The following is a 22,806-nucleotide window of genomic DNA, read 5'->3' on the forward strand; positions in this document are numbered from 1 at the left end:
TTTTTTTTTTTTTTTTTTTTTTCTGGAAAACCGTGCCTGGGGATGTAATGGTTGATCAGACATTTTATGACCGTTTTACTGTCTTCTCTCGCTGCTGGCCACGCTTCAGGCCATCCTGTGAAAGCATCAACACAAACCAACAAATATTTTTTGCCTTGCACCGTGTTTATCATGTCAGTGAAATCCAACACAACCTCTTTCCCTGGACATGTGAGTGGAAGAAACTGTCCCTGATGTGGCTTCAAAGTTTTCTTAGGGTTAACCTGTCCACACATTTCACAATTATTTACAAACTGTTTCACCATGTTGATCATTTGGGGTTGCCACCAGTCTTTAAGATTATACATCATCTGTTTAGTTCCCACATGTCCAACCCCATGAGCTTCAAGAAGCAGCTCTTGTTTTTTCCCAGGGGGCAGAATTAACCTGCCGTCTGGGCCCCTCCAGCATCCATTTGTTTCAGTGGCACCTCGTTGCTTCCACATGTTTTTCTCTTCAAGTGGCACCCCCTTTTGGCATCTTACCACCTCCTCCAGTGTGAGTTTGTCATGTAATTCCTCCTCCGAGGAACACACCATCATGAAGTCTTTGTATCCTGCAGCCACTTTTGCTGCTCTGTCGGCTGCCTGGTTGCCTTTAGCAACCAATGTGTCTGATAGGTCATGACCTTTACATTTTATGACTGCTACTCTTGCTGGTAACAGTAATGCTTCTGCCAATTCTTTTATCTCACGCTCATGTTTTATGGGCTGCCCACTTGCAGTCAAAAATCCTCCTCTCATCCATTGGCAAAGTTCCACATGGACTGTTCCCGCCACATAGGCTGAATCTGTGTATATGTTTGCCTGTAACCCTTGTGCGAGCTTTAACGCTTCCGCCACTGCTTTTATTTCTGCCCTCTGTGCAGATGCTGTTCCTTCCAGTCTTTCTGCTTTTCTTGTGAGAAAGCCTGCTTTTGTGCTTTCTACTACTGCAAAACCAGCTCTTAGTTCTTGTGTTTGGTGTCTGTAACAACAACCATCTGTGAAAAACTGTCTCACCTCTGGTCCAATCAAGGGAGTTGCTTCCAGGTCTGGTCTTACCTTTTCTGACTTTGCCACCAACTCTGCACACTCGTGTGGTTCTCCGTCTGCAAAACAGTCTGCCATATTTATGCCTTCATGAGTGAATGAAATGTTTGGAGCTTCCAGAATTTTGGAAAGCCTTTGTTGTCTCAACGCCGTCATGGTGAAACTCTGTGAGTTTACATATGCCACCACGCTGTGTGTAGTTAACACTTGCAGTGCATGTCCCATGACGATATGTGCGGTTTTTTGTATGAGTTTGGCTATCCCAGCTGCATGTTGCGTACATGGGGGATGCCTTTTTTCCATATTGTCCATCATTACAGATAAGTACATCAGTACTTTTCTCTCTCCCCCTTTTTTCTGGAACAAAACTCCGTTAACAGCCATTTTTGTTACAGAAACATCAAGAAAAAACGGCAAGGTGTAATCTGGGAGGGAGAGTTCCGCTGCCAATGCCATGTTTTGCTTTAATGAGATAAAAGCTTGTTCCGCCTCAGTTGTCCAAATGAGGGGATTGTTCAGATTTCGCATGCCTTGTTCTTTAACCAAGGCCCGAAGAGACTGAGTCAGGTCAGTGTAAGAGGGAATGTAGCTCCTGCTGTAGCCAGTTAACCCCAGAAAAGAGAGCATGTCTTTAACTTTGGAGGGTTTAGGATGTTGCAGAATGGACTGCTTGTGGGAAGGAGACATGCTAGTTGTGCCTGCAGAAATTATCCTGCCCAGAAAAGAAACCTGTTTTCTTGCAATCTGCAATTTATTTTTACTAACCTTGAAACCCGCCTGATGTAGGTGCTGCAAAACCAGGGAGGTCGCTTTAACGCAGGTCTCCGCGGTGGGGGCAGCCAGCAAAAGGTCGTCCACATATTGGATGAGGGTCGTTTGTGGAGGGAGAGGACAGTCCTGCAAAACATCCTTCAGAACCTGGTTAAACAGCCCTGGAGACAGGGCGAAACCTTGTGGCAGCCTGGTGTAACGCCACTGTTCTCCCCTGAAAGTGAATGAAAAGTAGTCCCTGCAGCTTTCAGCTAGTGGGACACAGAAAAATGCATTTGCCAGATCAATACAGCTATACCACTGCTGGCTAGGAGTCAAAGCAGCAATGGATACATATGGATTCGGAACTGCCACCGTTTTTGTTTTCAGAACTGCATTTACTGCTCTCAGGTCATGAGCCATTCTGTATTTGGCAGTACCTTTTTTCTGCACTGGCAAAATGGGTGTGTTCCAGTCAGACTTTGAGGGTTCCAGCACTCCAGCCTCAATCAGTCCTGTTATTGTCTCTGCGATGCCCTGTTCAGCTGCGGGTTTGTGTGGATACTGAGGAATCCAGAGGGGTCTCTCAGAGTCCACCTGAAATGAAATAGGAGAACAGGAAGCAAGCCCCACATCTGTAGGCGTTTCCGCCCAGAGAGATGTGGGCATGGATGTGATTAATTGAGCCGCTAAAGGGTGGTCTGATTTTTCCCTACCGTGATGTCTGGACACCTGTTCATGATGTAGCTCCACTGTTTCAGACCCTGAAAAGCTGATCTTATATGTGTCAAGAGAAGGGGAGAAAGACAAACCTGGCACTGCTGTCGCAATCCAATCTGTGGCTGCCAGGGAGCGTTTCATCATTGGGCCCAATTCTTTTGCTTGGTGCTCAGGGTGCAAACAGAGAGAGATGTGAGGCACAGCTTCATCAGATATTTGATAACATTCTGACTGTGTTTCTGTGAAAGAGACAGCAGCAGCTACACCAACTGGAGCTACATGAATATCTGAGATTTTTACCTCCCAGGTTGTTTCCTCCAAAGTGGAAAGGAAAGGTTCCTGGTACCATTCAGAGACGTCTCTGTCGTAGAACAGGGTCACGTGGGGGGGGATCCGGAGGAGAGACGTAGGAGCACAGACACAGGAGCCAAGGTTTCCAGTCCACAAACGTTGACATTAGACGGCTGGAGGGTAAGTTCGTTAAAAGGCCCCAATATATGTCTGCATACTCAGAAACAACTGGCTGCATGAGAAATTGTCCATCCGTGTGAAAGTTTGCACAAGGGAGGGACGTGCCATCGGGAAATGAAACAATTAATCCATTCACAGAGCACATAATTGTTGCTCCCAGTTTTATCAGTAAGTCTCTTCCTAGCAAATTGACGGGAGTTGTGGGAGAGCTCGAGCTGACAAAAGAATGTTGCAGGTGCTGATTGCCCAGTGTGAAGGTCAGAGGCTTAGTGAAAGGCAGACTCTGTTCAGTCCCTGAGAACCCAGTTAAAGATACAGTTTGTGACGTCAAACTGAGGGGAGAAACAAAGTTCAATGTGCTGTGTGTAGCACCTGTGTCCACCAGGAAGTGTGTTTCTCTCCCCTCCCGTGTTGCTGACAGCATGGGGTCTGCAGTTCCCATGCTGGGCTGTGGGTCTCCAGGGGCGTGTCACTACATGTTCTGTGTGGGCTCGTTATTCCCCTGAAAAGACTGTCCAGGTATAACATTGGGATTGTGGGGGATCATACCTGGTTCCCCGTGATTTGGTATGGCCCAGCAATGTTTTGCCCAGTGTCCAACACGTCCACATCGGTAGCATATGTCCTCCTGCTGTGGTCCCCTGATCCGCGCCCCACGACCCCTCCACGGAGCACTGCCCCCGTGACCGGCCAAACGCCTTCCCCGTCCACGAGGAAACGCTCTGTACCTGTTTTGAGGATATAAAACAGAAAAAACAGAAAGAGGAACCAGTCCTCCCCCAATCTGATTAGTGTTTTGCCAGGAAGTTGCATTTTGTGTGTGGGCTGCAGCACCTACAGCCACAACCATCACATGTTCTTTTTTATCTGTCTTCTTATTCAATTTTTGTTTTGCTTCCTGCAATTGGAGCTTCAACAGTTGAATTTCTAAATCCTTAGTGTCAGACTGCTTTTTCTTCAACTCATCTTGTGCCTTTAATAAGTGATGAAGCAGATGCCTCTCCCATCTGACGTACTCGCACCTTGTTAAATCTGGATTATTTCTCATAGATTGTACAACCTGTTCAGGAACACCTTTCAAGATTGCCTCTCTAAACATTTCAGTTAAGTTTGAGTGTGGGCCTTTTGGATTAATTGTAGTTTGTCCGAGCCAGGTTTCTGCAGTTTTATTTATGTATTCTTTAGGATCCATGCTGTAATCCCATTCAAACCTGGTGATGGGAGTGATTGTGGCCAGTGGAAACTGCCTTTTTATTTCCCGTGCCAAAGGTGTGATGAATTGATGTGCTGGAGTAGAATTACTTACATTTTGGGTCCCTGCTGCGTGTTCTATGTCTCTCATAACCATGCCAGACATAGCTCTGCTCATTATTGCTCTGAAATCTCCCAGTGCTAGAGTCATTCCAGAGGTCAGCAGGTCTAACTCTGCCAACCAAAGACTCCCACCAGCTTTAATGCTGGGCAGTTTATCGACTATTGCATCCCTGTCACCTAGAGGAAAGGGAACATATTTCTGACCCCCAGTACTGGTTTTCAAAAGAGGATAAGTCCCTGTGTTGCTCCCAACCAGGGCGTGCTGTCCTTCTGCTGTGTGAAGGCCTAAGCCACGCATGCTCTCTAGAGGGCACGAGATGTGATAGACCTCTCTCAGTTCATCAGTTTTATCTGTAAGGTTCTCCTCTGAAACCCACGTTCCATTCGCATGCATTTTAATTTGAACGTTTTTGGCTGAATTAGATTTTATCTCTCCTCTCTCCATCTGTTCTGCTCTGTCACACAGGTTCTGCAACCTCTGAGCAGATCTGACAAAGGTGTCATTTAACTGAGACCAAGCCATGGGATTTGGTGTGGACGGGGTCTGATCTAATATAGTCCAGTTCGGGGTTTCAGTCCCAGTGTGGACTTCGGGAGCGTTTTGTGGGGTAGCTGTCTCCCCCTCGACTGCTAAAATTCCCTGTGTAATGTTAACTATGTGATAAATGCCCTGGGAAGGCCGAGTTTCGTCTCCACTATATGGTGGAGGAAGTGAATTGTCTGTACTTATGTTTGTGTGTTCAGAGCTAGTGGCAACTTTTTGTTTTTTGTGTTCAAATGCATGTGAAAGTCCCTGCCAGAAAACCAAAAGTTCTTCCCTCTGCCTGAGTTCTCTCTCAGCATTCTGCTTGTTTGTTTTACAGCTTCTTTTAGTGAAAACTCCTGCTTCTCCTTCTTTTTTGCATAGTGTCTATCAAATGTTTTTTAGAATTGTTGATTCCCTGCAACAAATGTTTCCCCAGGGGCTGTCTGCTTAGCAAATCGCCTCCACCCATTTCAACCAGACCTTTTAATTTATTTTGTATTTTTTGTCCGTCCCCGTCCGTTTGGAATTCGTCATGTTCCCCCAGATAAGTTATTACTTCATCTATTTGCTCACTGAGCGCAATTCATGACCCGATGCCCCACTTTGGATCATATTTCTCCCTGTCGACCTCCTGCGCCATATTCAAACCCAGAGATCACCTCTCCTCTTTTCTGCCTTTTTTTACTGCCTCGCACTGCGGCGAGCCTCTGTCTCCCTTTTTTTTTTTTTTGCTCGCACAGCGGCGAGGAAATTACACACAGCAGAAAGATTTTTCTCGCGCGGCGGCGAGAAAATCAAAGACCACAGATGAAATAAAGAAACTTCCCACAGATTATAATTCCCGAATGTTTACCATGGTTTTAAAAGACATTGCCATAAACGAAGGAGAGTACATTTAAACACGCAAAGTCTGCTCAGCGGCAGACGTTTACATACACACAGCTGACACATACACAGAAATGGATCCACGCTTTTCAGCTCCTATGATGTCCTCTTTTTATTTTCACTTATTTTCTTCGCTTATTTCTCTGTAGAGGAACAGATCGCGATCATCCTTTATCTTATTCTCTTATCTTTTTTCCTATGGTGGACCCCTCTCAACACTTTTGTGTTTTTTGAGCAAGTCACAGATTGGCTAACGCGTTCTTTTAGGGGGCAGCACTCCCCAAGGATAGAACCGACAAAACCTAGTCTTTCCTTTTCCCGCGTCCAGGAAAAGTCGGAGACGACCAGTTCTCACTACAGAGCCAATCGACCTTTTACTTTGACTATTAACTGTTTTTTAAGTAACTTTAACCTTATCAATCAATCAATCAATCTTTATTTCTTTACTCCTATGAATAACTCGAAAGCCTTTAGACAAACAAATCAAAAGCAGTACGAACAACAGCTGACAATCGAACAATGGTTGACCAGTTCAGACAACTCAACACACAATATAACAGCAATCGATAGCTGGAATTCAGAGGTTTAAGAAGAATGCAACACCATCCACTGCTGATTTCTGGAATTTAGACAGTCCAACAGAAACAATGCTATGGTGTTTATTAAGGAAAATTTTCCTCACCTTTTATGTGGGCCCAACACCAGAACACTGCCTCCGTCAGGCTGCGCCGGAACGGCCTGTTCAATCTCTGCTCGTGTCTCAGCACAAAACCATCCTCTGCTACCAATTGTTGAAAATGGATCAAAAATGTACCGCACACAGAGCAGAAAATCAGCCAGTACAAGTAATCAGACTTTACTTATTTTATTCTTTTTTAGCGCTAAAAAAGGAGACGCTTACCCTTACAGACTAGGTGTGAATGTGACCGAGTCTATACAGCATCTGATCAAAAACGGGAAGATTCGTTTACTATACTACGGATGCACCTGGTGGTCATCTGATGTCTTACGTCATTTTATCAACTAAGTTTCTATTTCCTGGGAGACGGGAGTCTGAGGAGTTTCTATAGATGTTACAATTACAAAGGGCCTTTGTGTGAGAATATGAGAATGCAGTGTGTGAAAGCATATGAATGTATTTGAGCTTGATAAGCGCCTCAACAGTAGCACATTTAAAGCAAGTGAACGAAAGTACTTCACAAAGCATTGACAGTAATTTGTTTATTTAACATAGACTATTAAAAACAGAATAAAACTTAGTGATGCACTTAAATGCATCTGATCTACAGCCCATTACATGAAAGTTGTTTCATAAAAAGACAGATTGACTTTCTAACATGCGAAAGAAGATTGTTTCACCAGAAACTCATTTTAAGGAGTTTTAAGGAGCAAATTTATTGTTTTTCATTAAATCAAGAAGAAAATAATTTTCATACTTCACAATAAAATGTTGTTTAAAAAGCTACACCTTTTTTTTTTTTATCTTAAACCTTTGTATTAATATTTTCTGGTCAACACATTTAAATTAAAGCATCATAAAAAAAGACTTAGAATGATAAACAAAAAATCAAATTGAAAAAATAAGTAAAGAAAATTTGCCATGTTTCATTTCTCATGTCTAGCTTGATCACTTCTGATCAGATTCAGAATTTAATTCTCAGCAGTCATTGACAATATGGACGAAGTTTACAAACAAAAGAGTGTGCATCTGTGCACACTTTATCGTTCCATTTTCTGGCCGGGCCCGAATTTGTGTGCACACACGGTTCTGATCCTCCTGCGTTATTTGGCTCTCCTGTGTTCCAAAAGTTAAAGTTGAAAGTAGACCCGTCAGACCAGAAATATGTTCCATCCTTCTGAGCGTCAGAGAGTCCGATCCAGTTGACTCCCTGAGTGGGATCAAAGTTTTTGATCAGCAGTTTGACAAAGTTCTCTTCTTCCAGACTGTGGATGGACACCAGGTTGGCTCCTTGGTTCACACAGTGCTGCTCTGCATCAGCCCAGGTCTTCAAGGTGGCGACGTACTTGTAGCAGCGGCCATTGAAGCTGAACCAGAACGGGGGACAGCCGCCCCGCTGGAGCTTCATCTCCTGTTTGTCTGAAGGAGCCACAGCAGCCAGAGAGAGACCAAACAAGAAGAACAGCAATATCATCTTGGAGTCTAAAGTTTATGATTCTGAGAGATTTCTATGTATTGCTGGAGTTTATCTGCAGGGATGAATGAATGCTGAAGAGAGTTCTGGAGAGACAGGAGTTCACCTGGTTTCTTTTATATTCCTCAGAAAGGGCGTCTATCGTGTTGCTGTTAACGAGCTACTCTAATGTTTGTCTTGATTTCCCATGAGACTATCTTTTAAAAAAAAAACAAAAAAAACTCTTTGTCAGATTCCTTTCCATGGAAGTATTTTCTTATCATTGTGGTTGTGCACACAAAGATGTTTTCAACAATTAGATGCCCATAAAGTAGGTTACAGCAGATGGAGTTTGCATCAGATCATGCATCAGATCACAGTTCTCCTGTCTTGATTCCAGTATATTATTCCTCTCACCATTATAGTCTTTAGGCGTACACTGAAACCACCCAGATCCTTCAATGATTTAGAAATAATATCATCTTGAAAGTCCTTCTTTTCTTGAATATCAAGAAACTGGATACTGAAAGCTGATCCAGGATGTGAGAGACTATCATTACAGGAAAGTGTGACTGATGAAGGCTTGCATAAACGTAATAACCAGTTGACCGAACATTCTTGCAAAACAGATTTTTGATCTTAACGACCCCATTCCAGATTAAATAGTAAACCATTAAAGGTAAAAGGTAAAGATAATTTTATTTATATAGCACATTTTCAGCAACAAGGTAATACAAAGTGCTTTACATGATTTAAAAGGAAATACAAACAAAATAACAAACCAAAGGAAAGAGTAAAAGAAGAAAAAGAATATCTAAAGTATGTAAACTAGGTGCTCCTGTTCAGGGTTGCTAGATAATTATCCTCTGGTCTTGTTCCATTTCTGGGTTGGAAGAACAGGAGTCTAAAAATTAATCTAATAATGTTGATCCAAAGTACATAAACTAGGTGCCCCTATTTAGGGTTGATAGATAAGCATAAGTAAGTATCCTCTGGTCTAATTCCTCTTCTGGGTTGGAAGAAAGGGTTATGTCCTCATTTTATCATTTAAAAATTATGCAAATCAAATTTTTGAATAATTTCAGTAAGAATTGGGTATCTGATCATTTTCAAAACTCCTAATATTCTGTTTACAGTTTTGCTGCTAATAAAAAAAATCTGCTATCTTGTATGTTCTACATAAATTACAGTCCAAACTCAATTCTTGATCAAACCATTTGTCTAGAGAATAATCATTTCTAGAGAAACTGAAAACACCAGTATCAGAGAGACATTTGTTTTTAATTGTATAAAATGTTAGCAAGGAGTTAATTTTTGCATATGATCATTGTTATTGTTTTCATTCTTTTCTCTGCCCCTCAGCAACACTGATATAGAGGGAAAATAGAACATAAAAATTTGCAATAGTCTTATGCTCATCAACAGATTAGTGGGATAAGTCTCCATTAATTCTAAGCAACACAATAAAATATCTAAAACATTGTTAAATTGTCCCTAATAAAGAACCACACAGAGAAAGCATTTTAAATGTGGACTTTATCACAAAGATGTATTTTACATTAATGGTTGTATAAAAGTACATACAATCTACACAGTTATCAGAAAAAAAAAATCACATTTTCAAAGATATGTATTTCCATTGGGTTTTGTTGAAAAAAAAAGGTTGAATTTAAACTGCACAATCATCAAGAAATCCAACGCAATCATTTTTTTTTCTTTTAATTTTTTTTGTCTAGGAACAAACTGTGCGAGTTGCGCAGACAAAAGTTAATTTACCTGAGATCAAAAGGTCTTCCAGAAACCAACATCTGGGAAGGTGTAAAACGGAGTACAACACAGAATGTTGAAACCACTAACATTTAATTTCTAAGACATTTTTAATTAATAACATGTTTGTATTGAAGATTGTATTATCTCATTTTAAAACTACTAATTGTTAGGTTGGGGTTCTTTTTCCTGTTTTGCTTTTTTTTTCCTCTTCTGTTCTGTTCTGGCTTTTCTGGGAAGCTGCCATTTCCTTTCACAGCCACCAGATGTCACCATTGAGCGGAGCCCCTGGAGAAGTGTGGTGGCCAACCTGTAGACGCACCTGTGTCTAATTTTCGATAGCTGCGGAGGTGCTTCATAAAGACCGCCTAGCTGACACTCCAGTGCCTGAGTGTTTGCCTCATCTGGTAGACGTTTTCCTTAGAGAAAAGCCTCCTAGATTGATCTCGTGTTCTGATCGCTCCTTGTGTTCTTTCTGTCAGGATTCCTCGTGGCCATCCTGAGACCCCTCGAGGTGGACAAGCGTTCTCGTCTGGATTTCCCTTTGGTTTTTCTCCCGACGCCATTGGTGTTACCAATCGGCTACCCTCCCTCGTGTACTCACCTCCCTGGCCCCTTCCGGTGGTTTTCCTGCGCCTCACCACAGACTGGGCCTGCTGGCGCTTCATGTCCCGGGAGCTAATCATCGTAGTTCCCCGCTCGGAGGTCAGCCCGCTCCCCTCTTCAGCTACAAGGCTTACATGCTCGCTCTCCAACGGTAATCCATCTCTCCAGCCGCCGCCACCGACAAGACTTAGCTCCACCTTCAAGTAAGCACGCTCTGAAAGATTCTCGGAATTATTTCCTTAGATCTGTCCCGTGTCTCACCTCACCTTTCTCCTACAGTCCGACGACCAGTTTCCCCAAACCCCCCACTACCTCTACCCAAATAAATATAATTGTGATCATACCGCCTCTCAGTGTGTTCTTGCATGTGGGTAACCCGGCTAGCACCCAACATGACACTAATCTAGTAAATGATGAATGTATTTGAAAATTGTACTATCTGTGACTATATCAGAATCAAATGGAAATTGTTTGAATGAAAATGTTTTGTTTAGTATTAGAAAATTGCTCAGGATTTATGCAAAACTGGGGGTTTGTAAAGATAACCTTTCCTTGAACCAAAATTACTGGATTTAAGTTTATCCGGAGAATTTATGTGAGGAGAGATAATGGGAGAGACTTCGGATTTCACAGGCATCTGTGAAATCTTATCTTATGTTTTCTCTGTACTCAAAATGACCGTAGAACCACAGGGGGTCAGGACGCAGCTGTTGGCTCTTTCGTTTTACCAGAGAACAGATGGCCTTTTGATCTTTGGCGTAAATTAGGGGGAGTTCCAAGTTTCTCTGAGTGTCCAAGGTAGCTTCCAGTTGGTCAGCCAGAGGTACGCCTTAATGGAATATGTTAAACAGGAAAAACACACCCTTAGTATAAGACTTCGTGTACAGAACTAAAAATTCAGAGAGCTGCCACTATTTTGCTTTTTTCGCATCGCTCTCTCCAAAGACACGTCTTTGTTTTGTTTTTTTGTTTGTCATGTCTATCTTTGTCTGTATAAGGTAAAGAATGCATATCTCTGTTCCTCTGCAGCTTTGTTGTTTGATTCATGCGTTGCTTTGTATGGGATTAAATTCTGTGACGTCAACGCGCAGTAGTGTTTCCTTGTGGCTGCACGTCGCCCGCTGAGAGGACCCGGAAGTTTAAGGAAGAGAGCCAAACGTTTTGTCCAAAGTTAATTTATAAATTCTTAAGAGCTTGGGAGAAACGTGCTACAGTTGAACACATGAACCGAGACGGACATGTTGCCTAACTTTTTAGTAACGTTTCGGGTTGTTTGGACTCTGCTCATTTTCATGTTTGATAATATAGCAGCCGTTCAAGGTAAGGTTGGTGAAGAGTGTTTATTAAAGGACAACACTGTGGAATTCCCAGTACCAGTGTGGTTGTGAGTTTTTGACCTCCTGACGAGTCTGCCGCCTCCTCTCCTCCCTTAAACACAACCCAAGCGTTACAACTTCATACAAAGAAGATAATGAAACCATTGAAAACAGGGACTTTGAAACTTTTGTATATGTGATAAGATATTGTCAGAATAACATGTCAGGTTTTTTTAATGCCTAAGCCCAATTTTGAAAACAAAACCCATTTTTTCATAACACTTCACACATAAAATGATTTGCAAAATGACAAACTTCAGTTAAAACTTTTTTATTTCTTACAAAGCATATATTTCATGATTTAAATGCATCAGATTTTACATTCTTGCGCTCTTATCTCACAAAATCAATTTCTGAAAAAATACTTTCTATTTTTCTGCTGCTAAGAACAAGCTGTTCGAGATGCACATACAAAAGGAAGGTTAAGCAAGCACTCATGATCATTCCATACAGATTTGAACTGTCCACAGTTTTCTTTATCTTCATGATTGTCTGGCTGTGTTTCATTCCAATTGGAGAAAATATATTTAGACCCATCAGACCATATCCATGCTCCCTCATTGTAAACGTCAGTGAGTCCGATCCAGGTCCATCCTTGTGTAGGACCAAAGTTCTTGATCAGGTTATTGACAAAATGATTCTCGTCAGGGTGTGACACATGCAAGGTGAGCCAAGTTGCTTGCATCAAAGAAAAGCCTTGATAGATTCTTTACTTGGGAAACAATCTAGCATAAAACGACTTTTCATAAATGGCTTCGTGTTGTGGTGGCGTAAGGGATAGCGCGACCCACGTTTGGAGGACTTGAGTCCTTGACGTGGCTGTCGTGGGTTCGATTCTCGGACCCGGTGATATTTGCAGCATGTCTTCCCCCTTTCCTGTCAGCCTACTTTCATATATGGGACACTAGAGCCCACAAAAGAACCCCTGGAGGGGAGAAAAAAAAATGGCTTCAGACTTGTGCAGATTCCCCTATGTAGAGTCATGCATCTGTAATTCTCTTCCTGATATCTTGGCTTAAAGCTTTTGACTTTCTAGTAGTGTCAAAAAAGAAAGCAGTGTGTTTCAGATGTGATTTTAAAATGCACCCACAGGTGAGCCTCCATTTAACTCAAATGTAGCACTTTAGTTACATCAACCTATCAAAGATTTGTGGAAGAAAACCTGAAAGTTTTGACTAAAGTCATGCAGTTTAAAAGACAGTTATTCCTAATACTGACCAAAAGTGTGTAAACTTCTAAACAGAAAGGAAATGACAAAATAACTTGCTATATTTTCTGTAATGTAGCATATAAAAATGGTTTTGATAACTAACCTAAAACGAGAAATGTTTGATCTGATTTAACTTCAGACAGTGAGGAAAAAATTGTGCTTTTGTCTTTATGTATTGCGACAAGAGTCGGTAACTACGTAGAATGCTAAGTAACAAATGGGGTGTGAAGGAAGTGTACTTTAATATTATGTCCTGCAATCACTGGGAAAATTCCCAAGACTAAGGTAATACATATTATATGGCTTGAAGGAAGTGACCTAAATATGATTATTGTCCTGGGGAAAATCCCGAACTCCAAAGAGACTAGATAGTGTGAGAAGGAAGGCTTTACATGTTACAAGGAAGTGCGTGCATTTTTGCCCTTTTGTTTTTCTATATTTCTGTGGATCTTTTGTCCCGTAAAGATTTTATGATGTGGTTTCAATGCTTAACAGATTAGGCCTGCAAGATGGAAAAATCTATGACAGCGAATAAAAGAAAATAAGCAAATGCTATTAAATAACACACTTCTAACCTTTAGTATATTTCAAAGTGCATGATACTATTTAATTTGCTTCTATGTTTTCAATCAAAGCAATAGGTCTACAAGAAATACCACCAATCAAAGCAATTGTTTTAGAACATTTTTTTTGCTAAAACAGTTCCAGTGAATTGAAATAAATGCTATTTAGTCAGCATTTTGTAGATAGTGCCTGGCTCTGGCTCTACATATTCCACAGACTATTCTCAACTCTAAATCAACCAATCTGTCATGAGGAGAATAAAGATAATCAAACGCCAAAATGAAAAATGCAGTTTTTAATTACGTAAAATGTTAGCAAAAAGTATTTTTTGCATAATGATTACTGTTATTGCTTCAATTCTTTTTTCTGCCCCTCTCCCCACCAATGCTGATATCCATCCATCCATCCATTTTCTGTTCACCCTTGTCCCTAATGGGGTCGGGAGGGTTGCTGGTGCCAATCTCCAGCTACGTTCCAGGCGGGAGGCGGGGTACGCCCTGGACAGGTCGCCAGTCTGTCGCAATGCTGATATAGGAGGGAAATATAACATAAAAATACGCAATATCTTTATGCTCATCGATATATTAGTGGGATAAGCCTCCGCTGGTTCTAGAAACAGCCATATTAAAATATCTAAAACATTGTTATATTCTCCCTAATAAGAACCACACAGAAAAAGCATCTTAAGGTGGTTTATCACAAAGATGTATTTTACATTGATGGTTGTATGGGAGTATATACAATCTAGATAGCTATAAGAAAAAAAAATCACAGTCCTTTCCATTGGGTTTTGTTGGAAAAAAATTGGTTGAATTTAAAACGAACATTCAAGAAATGCAACACAATTAATTTATTTTCTTTAAATTTTTTTTGTAACTAGGGAGAAACTGTACGAGTTGCGCAGACAAAAGCTAACTGAGTGAAGCACAAACAATCATTGAAGTAAAAATTGCTTCCGTAGTTGGTGTGAACACAGTGTTCATTTCCACCATCAGGCTGTCCAGAAGTCCAAAGGGAAAATGTGTATTTAGACCCATTGGACCATATCCGTCCTCCTTCCCACGGTGCCACAGCGCACGGCATGTACACACAATGGGCTCTTTGCACCTGCCGCGCTGACGTCACAACCACATGTGCAAATGCGGCTCTCTTTTTTCCGCTTTGAGTTACCATGACAGCTAGAACAGACAAAGTCTTATTTCAGACGCAAATAAAACAATACTATGAACATTGCTGTCTTCCTAATATAATGGGCTTTTAAGTTTTCATGGATTTCCAAACGATCCTGAATTAAGAAGATAGTGGCTTGTAAATATGAGTCTATTAGTTAAAGCTAAGCCGCACAGCAAAGTTTACAGCCTTCACTCCGGATCAACTTCTTCAGCCTAAAGAAGATAAAGGAGCCTCCTGTGTTATTTCCATGAAATCACTTCTGTATTCAGCCTGAAAGAGAGTTTATGGGAACGAGAGAGCAGACCAGAGCCATACAGTCGAGCTACTGATCCACCTGTAAACACCGTCCTGCTTCACAAGAAACATGCAAAACTAATAAAGCGAAAGAACACGGAGACCTTAAGGAACACGGCCATATTTTTCTAAAAGCAACAACTCTGAACCTGACTACACCAGAGCTGCTCTACTGTTAAGCTATGGGGCTTGTTGTTTCTTCATGCTTCAGAAACAAAAAGCCTGAACCGTAAAATCCCCCGTTACTTTGTCTCTGACACTAACAACAATAAACACACGTTATATACTTGAAAACAAGGTAAAAACATTGTCCGTTAGAATGGATGAAAAATGTTTAGGTACTTAAATAGCACATTTTTACAAGAAAAATGTCTAGCATAAGCTAAAGCTAATGTTAGCCACAAAGTTTAATGAAAGTAAAACTCAGTATCTGTGTATAACGAGGCGAACATCTTAAATCCTTTCTCCAGCTTACTTGTCGGGGCTTCGGCTCGATGTGCATCATTAATTGTTACCTTGGACAAGCCCTGCAAATACCGAGTGTAAAGAGCCTTTTTCAATAGATCGGAAAAGATTGAGCCGCTTTTCCCCGAACGCGGAAGCTGAGGTACAAAGAGCCCATAGCATGCAATGATTGGCTACGTAGCATAAGTGAACCGTATCGTATTATTGGCTGGACACCTGAGACTCACCGAGTTAGGTCGTTATACGTTATTGGTCCATAGTTAAAACTGATGTCTGAGCTCAATGTATAGTTTACGTTGGATTTTATTTTATGCGTTGCATAGATTTTATTGTGCGCTGAGAATGTGCGAGCAATGCGCGATTGCGCAAGCGCGCAGCTTAGAGGGAACATTGCCGGGAAGTTATATTATCATCACGATTATGCAAATATAATTGAGGCCATAGATACCAACTGTGTGTTGTCTTTATTACTTTCTCTGGTAAGTCAGAACAAGTTTGTTGCACAGAAAAAAAATCTTAGTGTTAATAGTTAAACTGCAAAGTTCTCAGTGTGTTACATTGTCATTGTTTTGCATTCAACCAAACACTCCAGAATATTGTCTTCCTCATATTACATTGGAAGTTCATTCCGATGTAAGTTCAAAACAAGTTAATAATTTTATACTTTGAAACAGACATTTGCTATCATAATCTCTTTCAACACATTTGGTTTTTTGGAAATCGAAACATATTTCAGTCAAATTTCTTCAAAGCTTTATTTTTTCAGTTGATATTTCTGATAAGCACATGTAAGGAATAGCAATATCAGAAAACTGTGCAAGCTTCACCAAAAAAGGAGTATTTATAAAGAATGATAAGCAAAGGTCAAACATCATTTAAAAAAAAAAAACCCAATTACACAAAACCTTTTGCAAAAATGTTAATAATCATGTTAAGTTTGATGTTTTCTCATCAGCACATTTAAATCAACTGAGCAGATTCAGAATTACATTCTCAGCAAACCGGACGAGCTTTACAGACAGAGGAGTATTTGACTGTGCACACTTTATCATTCCATCCTTTCGATGGGCCATAGTTGGTGTGCACACACGCTTCAGATCCTCCTGAATTGTTTGGTTCTCCTGCATTCCACAGCTTGAAGTTGTATCTGGACCCATCAGACCAGAAATATGTTCCATCTTTCTGAGCGTCAGACAGTCCGATCCAGTTGGTTCCCTCAGCGTGATCAAAGTTTCTGATCAGCATTTTGACAAAGTTCTCTTCTTCCAGACTGTGGATGGACACCAGGTTGGCTCCTTGGTTCACGCAGTGCTGCTCTGCATCAGCCCAGGTCATCAAGGTGGCGACGTACTTGTAGCAGCGGCCATTGAAGCTGAACCAGAACGGGGGACAGCCGCCCCGCTGGAGCTTCATCTCCTGTTTGTCTGAAGGAGCCACTGCAGCCAGAGAGAGACCAAACAAGAAGAACAGCAATATCATCTTGGAGTCTGAAGTTGTTCTGAGAGATTTCTCGGTATTTGTTAGAGTTTATCTGCAGGGATGAATGCTGAAGAGAGTTCTGGATAGACAGGAGTTCACCTGGTTTCTTTTATATTGGTCAGAAAGGGCGTCTATCATGTTCCTGTTAATGAGCTACTTTAATGTTTGTTTTTATTTCCCATGAAACTATCTTTAAAAAAACTTTTTATAGGTTTCCTTTCCATGGAAGTATTATCTTATCATTGTGGTTGTGCACACAAAAATGTTTTCAAAAATCAAATGCCCATAAAGTGCAGCAGATGGAGTTTGCATCAGATCATGCATCAGGTCACGGTTCTCCTGTCTTCAGATGCAGCAGAAGAAGAAAAGCTGAAAGAGAAAAAAAAACAATGATATTAAAATTTTGGGAGCATCAGATGCTGATCCTGTCCCCCTTCGAAGAAGCAAAGTCTAACAAAGGAATTGTATAGATCATAAGGCAATGATGGCTCCAAGTAACAATTCTAGGTTGCATTCAACACTGGAATAATTCTCTTTGACTCATTCAAAGGAAAAAGAAACAAAATCAAGAGGTACAGCAATATATTCTTGGAGTTTGACATTTTTGATTTTGAGATATTTCTATGTTTTGCTGGAGTTTATCTGCAGGGATAAATGCTGAAGAGAATTATGGATAGACAGAAATATATATTTTCTCTTTTGTATTCCTCAGAAAGGAGATCTATTGTATTCCTGCTAATGAGCTACTATAATGTTTGTTTTGAATTCCCATAAATGTTCCTTCATAAAAACTCTTTATCTGTCTCCTTCCCTGGAAGTTATATTATCATCACGATTGTGCAAATATAATTGAGGATATAGATGCCAGCTGCTGGTTGTCTTTATTACTTTCTCCGGTAACTCAGAGCAAGTTTGAATACTAAAGAAGTAAATCAATTATACATGATATTAACATTACATTTATTCACTTTTTTTGTAACTGACATTTTGAAATTGTTTTTGAACTCCAAAAACTTCCTTCTGCACACTTTTCACAACTTTATTTTGAACTGAGTTCACAACATTTTATTTTTTTACAAATTAAATCTCAGGGGCGTGTGTTGGTATTGCAGATGTAAAGCGTAAGACTCCTATATGGAGGCCTCAGTATTTGACACAGCGGTCACAGATTTGAGTCCTGACTCATTGATGTTTGCTGTCTGTCTTTCCCATCATTTCATTATCAAATAAATTCCACTACAGCCAAAAAAAATTCTTAAAAAAATTTACGTCACACATTCGGCTGTTCGGCACATTTTTTGAGCACCAGATCCAGACATAATTAAAACTTTGGAAGCAACATCTGACTGTAGCACAAAGGGCTTGTGTTGATCATAAATAAATAAAGATAAAGTTAGTTCCACGCAACTGTTCTAAATTGCAACTCATTCATAATTTAAATAATAATTACTTGTAGTCTATATAATTATGTTCAGAATTGATTTTGTGGTCTGTTCTTGGAATGATCTCTTTCCTGACCTTCATCCTTTTGTGTTAGATTTACACAATAAAATGAAATAAGACTTCTGTTTGATTTTGCAGAATGTTTGGAGCAAATTTTCCTTCCCAAGTAGTTTGACAATGAAAGGGACTTGTCAACATGTGTACACATTTATTAATATAACACAAATAGCCTAAAAACATACTAAATAATATAATGAGCATCACAATGGCAAAAACAATTACAACAAAACAAAATCAAACAAACCAAAGAAACATTAAGCAAAAGTCTGTCTGAATAAAAATGTCTTTAGTTGTTCCTTAAAAGAGTCTGTATAGTGGGACAGAGTTTCAGAGCCTTTGAGCCATCGCCCGAAAAGCACAATCTCCACAGGTTAAATACAGGTTTGGGGTTCACTGAACAACATTTTCCATGAAGGCCTAAACCAGGGGTCTCAAACTCCAGTCCTCGAGGGCCGCAGATCTACAGTTTTTAGATGTGCCACAGGTACAAAAAAATGCTGGAATGAAATGGCTTAATTGCCTCCTGCTTGTGTAGATCAGTTCTCCCAGCCTTGCTAATGACCAAATTATTATATTCAGGTGTGGTGCAACAGAGGCACATCTAAAAGTTGCAGGACTGCGGCCCTCGAGGACTGGAGTTTGAGAACCCTGGCCTAGACAAAGCTAAAGGATACAAAAAGTCAAGAATGTATTTAGGTGCTTGGTCATGGATAGCCTTGAAAGTTAAAACTAAAACTTTAAAATTAGTCCTCAAGTGTACAGGAGGCCAGTGCATGGAGGCAAGAACAGGAGTAAAGTACTATCCATCTCTGTGTCTGTGGTCTGAAGGATTAATTTCTTACTTTCAAAATGTTATAGGTCGCTATATAAGTAAAGATCATTTATCATGATTAATTAGGCAACTCTGATCCAACAGACTTAAAATATCATATTTAGATCCACTGGACTGAACCCAAGCTCCTCTTTTGTAAAAATCTGTAACCTCAATCCATGTGAATTCTAAAGTTGCATGAAGTTCTCGATCAACAACTTAACAAAGTTGTTTTTCTCTAAACTGTGGAAGGACCAGAGTTTAGATTTATGGCTCGAGCCTCTTCTAAACGTTCAGGCAGGACCAGGTCAGAATTATTTGCTTGATGGTCAGGCTTTGGTGGCGTGTTTAATAAGCTTGTAAAACATATAGAACAGTAAGAACCAAATGAGAGTGCATGATTTAAAGTTGTGTTGATCTACTTATGACAGTGTAAATAGAGGAGTACATACTTTTACCTGTTGAGGATATAAAGAAAATAAGTAGGTGCAGAAGTTAATCCGATGGTAACAAGTGCAGCACACTGTGTGAAATTTAGACAGTGAAGAGCTTTTTAAAAAATTAACCTGTCTAAATGTCTTTATTAGATGAAAACATGGTTAAATATAAATATATATTTTAATTCAATGGCGGCTTTTGAATATTTCGTTAAACTGGTTCAGTTATTAATTTATCCCCTCCTACACTGATTTAAAAAGAAAATATTGCATAAAATTATGCAATATTTGTATGCAATTTAAATATTGCATAAATATTTGTATTGCAAAATATTGCATAAATATTGCAATATCTTCCAATATTTATGCAAAATATTGCAAAATATGTTATGCAATATTTTTCATTTTGCATTTGCTTACTGATTCGTGGGATAAGCCTCCATTGGTTCTAGAAGCAACTCTAATAAAATATTAGGCATTATAATATTCTTCCTAATATTTCCACAAAGAGGAAAGAATCAAAGAACAGAGAGAAAGCATTTTAAGTTGGATGTTAAAAGAGTTTATTACAATTATATATTTTACATTTATTGTTATATGACATACATATGGAAATACAATAGAAAATCACATTTCCATTCCTTTGTTGGCTTTTGTTGAAAACAAAACCAGTTGAATCTAAACAGAAAAATCATCAAGAAAAGCAACACTATTAAGATTAAGATTAAGATTTTTTCCTTTATAATTGTTATGTGTTTAGGGACAAACTGTACGAGTTGCACACACAGAAGCAAATCTATTTGAGCACACATGATCGTTCCAGTAAAAATTGTTTCCGTAGTTGGTGTGTCCACAGTGTTCATTTCCACCAGCATTGTCAGGCTGTCCAGAATTCCAAAGGGAAAATGTGTATTTAGACCCATCGGACCATATCCACCCTCCTTCCTTATGCATGTCAGTGAGTCCAATCCAGGTCCATGACTGAGTAGGATCAAAGTTCTTGATCAAAAAATTGACAAAATTGTGTTCATTTAGGCTGTGGATGGAAACCAGGTTGGCTCCTTCAGACACACAGTGGAGCTCTGCTTCTCCCCAGGTCACTCTTGAGCCAAAGTACTTGTAGCAGCGACCCTCGAAGCTGAACCAGAACAAGGGGCAGCCGCCACGCAGCAGCTTCAGTTTCTGTCCATTTGAAGGAGGCTCAGCAGCCAGAGCCAGACCAAACAGGAAGAGGAACCACATCATCTTGGAGCTCGATGTCTCTGAGGTGGAGGGATCTGAAGTTCTGGCTGGAGTTTTTCTGCAGTGATGGATGTTGAAGAGAGTTCTGGATAGACAGGAGTTCACCTGGTTTCTTTTATATTGGTCAGCGAGGGTGTCTATCATGTTCCTGTTAATGAGCTACTTTAATGTTTGTTTAGATTTCCCATAAAACTATCTTAAAAAGAACCTCTTTATAGGTTTCCTTTCCATGGAAGTATTATCTTATCGTTGTGGTTGTGCACACAAAAATGTTTTCAAAAATCAAATGCCCATAAATGGATGGAGTTTGCATCAGATCATGTATCAGGTCACAGTTCTCCTGTCTTCAGATGCAGCAGAAGAAGCAAAGTCTAACTATGAAACAAAGGAATTGCATAGATCATAAGGTAATAATGTCTCCAAGTAACAATTCTAGATTGCATTCAACACTGGAATTATTCTCTTTGACTCATTCAAAGAAAAAAAACAAAACAAAACAAAAAAACAAGAGGTACAGCAATATATTCTTGGAGTTTGACATTTTTGATTCTGAGAGATTTCTATGTTTTGCTGGAGTTTATCTGCAGGGATAAATGCTGAAGAGAATTATGGATAGACAGAAGTAAATCTTTTCTCTTTTGTATTCCTCAGAAAGGAGATCTATTGTATTCCTGCTAATGAGCTACTATAATGTTTGTTTTCAATTCCCATAAAAGTTCCTTCATAGAAACTCTTTATCTGTCTCCTTCCCTGGAAGTTATATTATCATCACGATTGTGCAAATATAATTGAGGATATAGATGCCAGCTGGTGGTTGTCTTTATTACTTTCCCCAGTAACTCAGAGCAAGTTTGAATACTAAAGAAGTAAATCAAATATGCTTGATATTAACATTACATTTATTCACTTTTTTTGTAACTGACGTTTTGAAATTGTTTTGGAACTCCAAAAACTTCCTTCTGCACACTTTTCACAACTTTATTTTGAACTGAGTTCACAACATTTTATTTTTTTACAAATTAAATCTCAGGGGCGTGTGTTGGTATTGCAGATGTAAAGCGTAAGACTCCTATATGGAGGCCTCAGTATTTGACACAGTGGTCACAGATTTGAGTCCTGACTCATTGATGTTTGCTGTCTGTCTTTCCCATCATTTCATTATCAAATAAATTCCAAAACAGCCAAAAAAAATCCATAAAAAATTTACGTCACACATTCAGCTGTTCGGCACATTTTTTGAGCACCAGATTCAGACATAATTAAAACTTTGGAAGCAACATCTGACTGTAGCACAAAGGGCTTGTGTTGATCATAAATTAATAAAGATAAAGTTAGTTCCACGCAACTGTTCTAAATTGCAACTCATTCATAATTTAAATAATAATTACTTGTAGTCTATATAATTATGTTCAGAATTGATTTTGTGGTCTGTTCTCAGAATAATCTCTTTCCTGACCTTCATTCTTTTGTGTTAGATTTACTAAATAAATGAAAATAAGACTTCTGTTTGATTTTGCAGAATGTTTGGAGCAAATTTTCCTTCCCAAGTAGTTTGACAATGAAAGGAACTTGTCAACATGTGTACACATTTATTAATATAACACAAATAGCCTAAAAACATACTAAATAATAAAAAATATGTTCTGGTCCAATAGACCAGAAATATGGTCCAATAGAAGTAATTTTCCAACAGAAAGCAATGTCTTGATTCTGCCTCGTGTTTACAGATTGCAATTTAAGTCAGTAAGTAAAATTTTATTTCTATATCACTTTTCACAAACATATACAGTAGATCACAATGAGCATCACAATGGCAAAAACAATTACAACAAAACAAAAACAAACAAACCAAAGAAACATTAAGCAAAAGTCTGTCTGAATAAAAATGTCTTTAGTTGTTCCTTAAAAGAGTCTGTGTAGTGGGACAGAGTTTCAGAGCCTTTGAGCCATCGCCCGAAAAGCACAACCTCCACAGGTTAAATACAGGTTTGGGGTTCACTGAACAACATTT

General features: G+C 39.6%; 3 protein-coding genes across 3 annotated transcripts; all 3 read right to left on the reverse strand.

Annotated features, from left to right (window-relative positions):
• On the reverse strand, positions 1-7,994 carry LOC111610504 (ladderlectin-like). The gene has a single exon (XM_023344810.1). The coding sequence runs from the start codon at positions 7,887-7,889 to the stop codon at positions 7,401-7,403; it is 489 nt and encodes a 162-aa protein (XP_023200578.1). The 5' UTR covers positions 7,890-7,994; the 3' UTR covers positions 1-7,400.
• Positions 7,995-15,776: 7,782 nt separating this feature from the next.
• On the reverse strand, positions 15,777-17,175 carry LOC102217019 (lactose-binding lectin l-2-like). The gene has a single exon (XM_005802686.2). It carries the CDS (start codon positions 16,800-16,802, stop codon positions 16,317-16,319), a length of 486 nt encoding a protein of 161 aa, XP_005802743.1. The 5' UTR covers positions 16,803-17,175; the 3' UTR covers positions 15,777-16,316.
• Positions 17,176-20,206: 3,031 nt separating this feature from the next.
• LOC102228548 (lactose-binding lectin l-2-like) lies at positions 20,207-20,850 on the reverse strand. The gene has a single exon (XM_023344811.1). The coding sequence runs from the start codon at positions 20,796-20,798 to the stop codon at positions 20,310-20,312; it is 489 nt and encodes a 162-aa protein (XP_023200579.1). The 5' UTR covers positions 20,799-20,850; the 3' UTR covers positions 20,207-20,309.
• Positions 20,851-22,806: the final 1,956 nt, after the last annotated feature.

This window comes from Xiphophorus maculatus, chromosome 13 (assembly GCF_002775205.1).
Source record: "Xiphophorus maculatus strain JP 163 A chromosome 13, X_maculatus-5.0-male, whole genome shotgun sequence".
Classification (NCBI taxonomy): domain Eukaryota; kingdom Metazoa; phylum Chordata; class Actinopteri; order Cyprinodontiformes; family Poeciliidae; genus Xiphophorus; species Xiphophorus maculatus.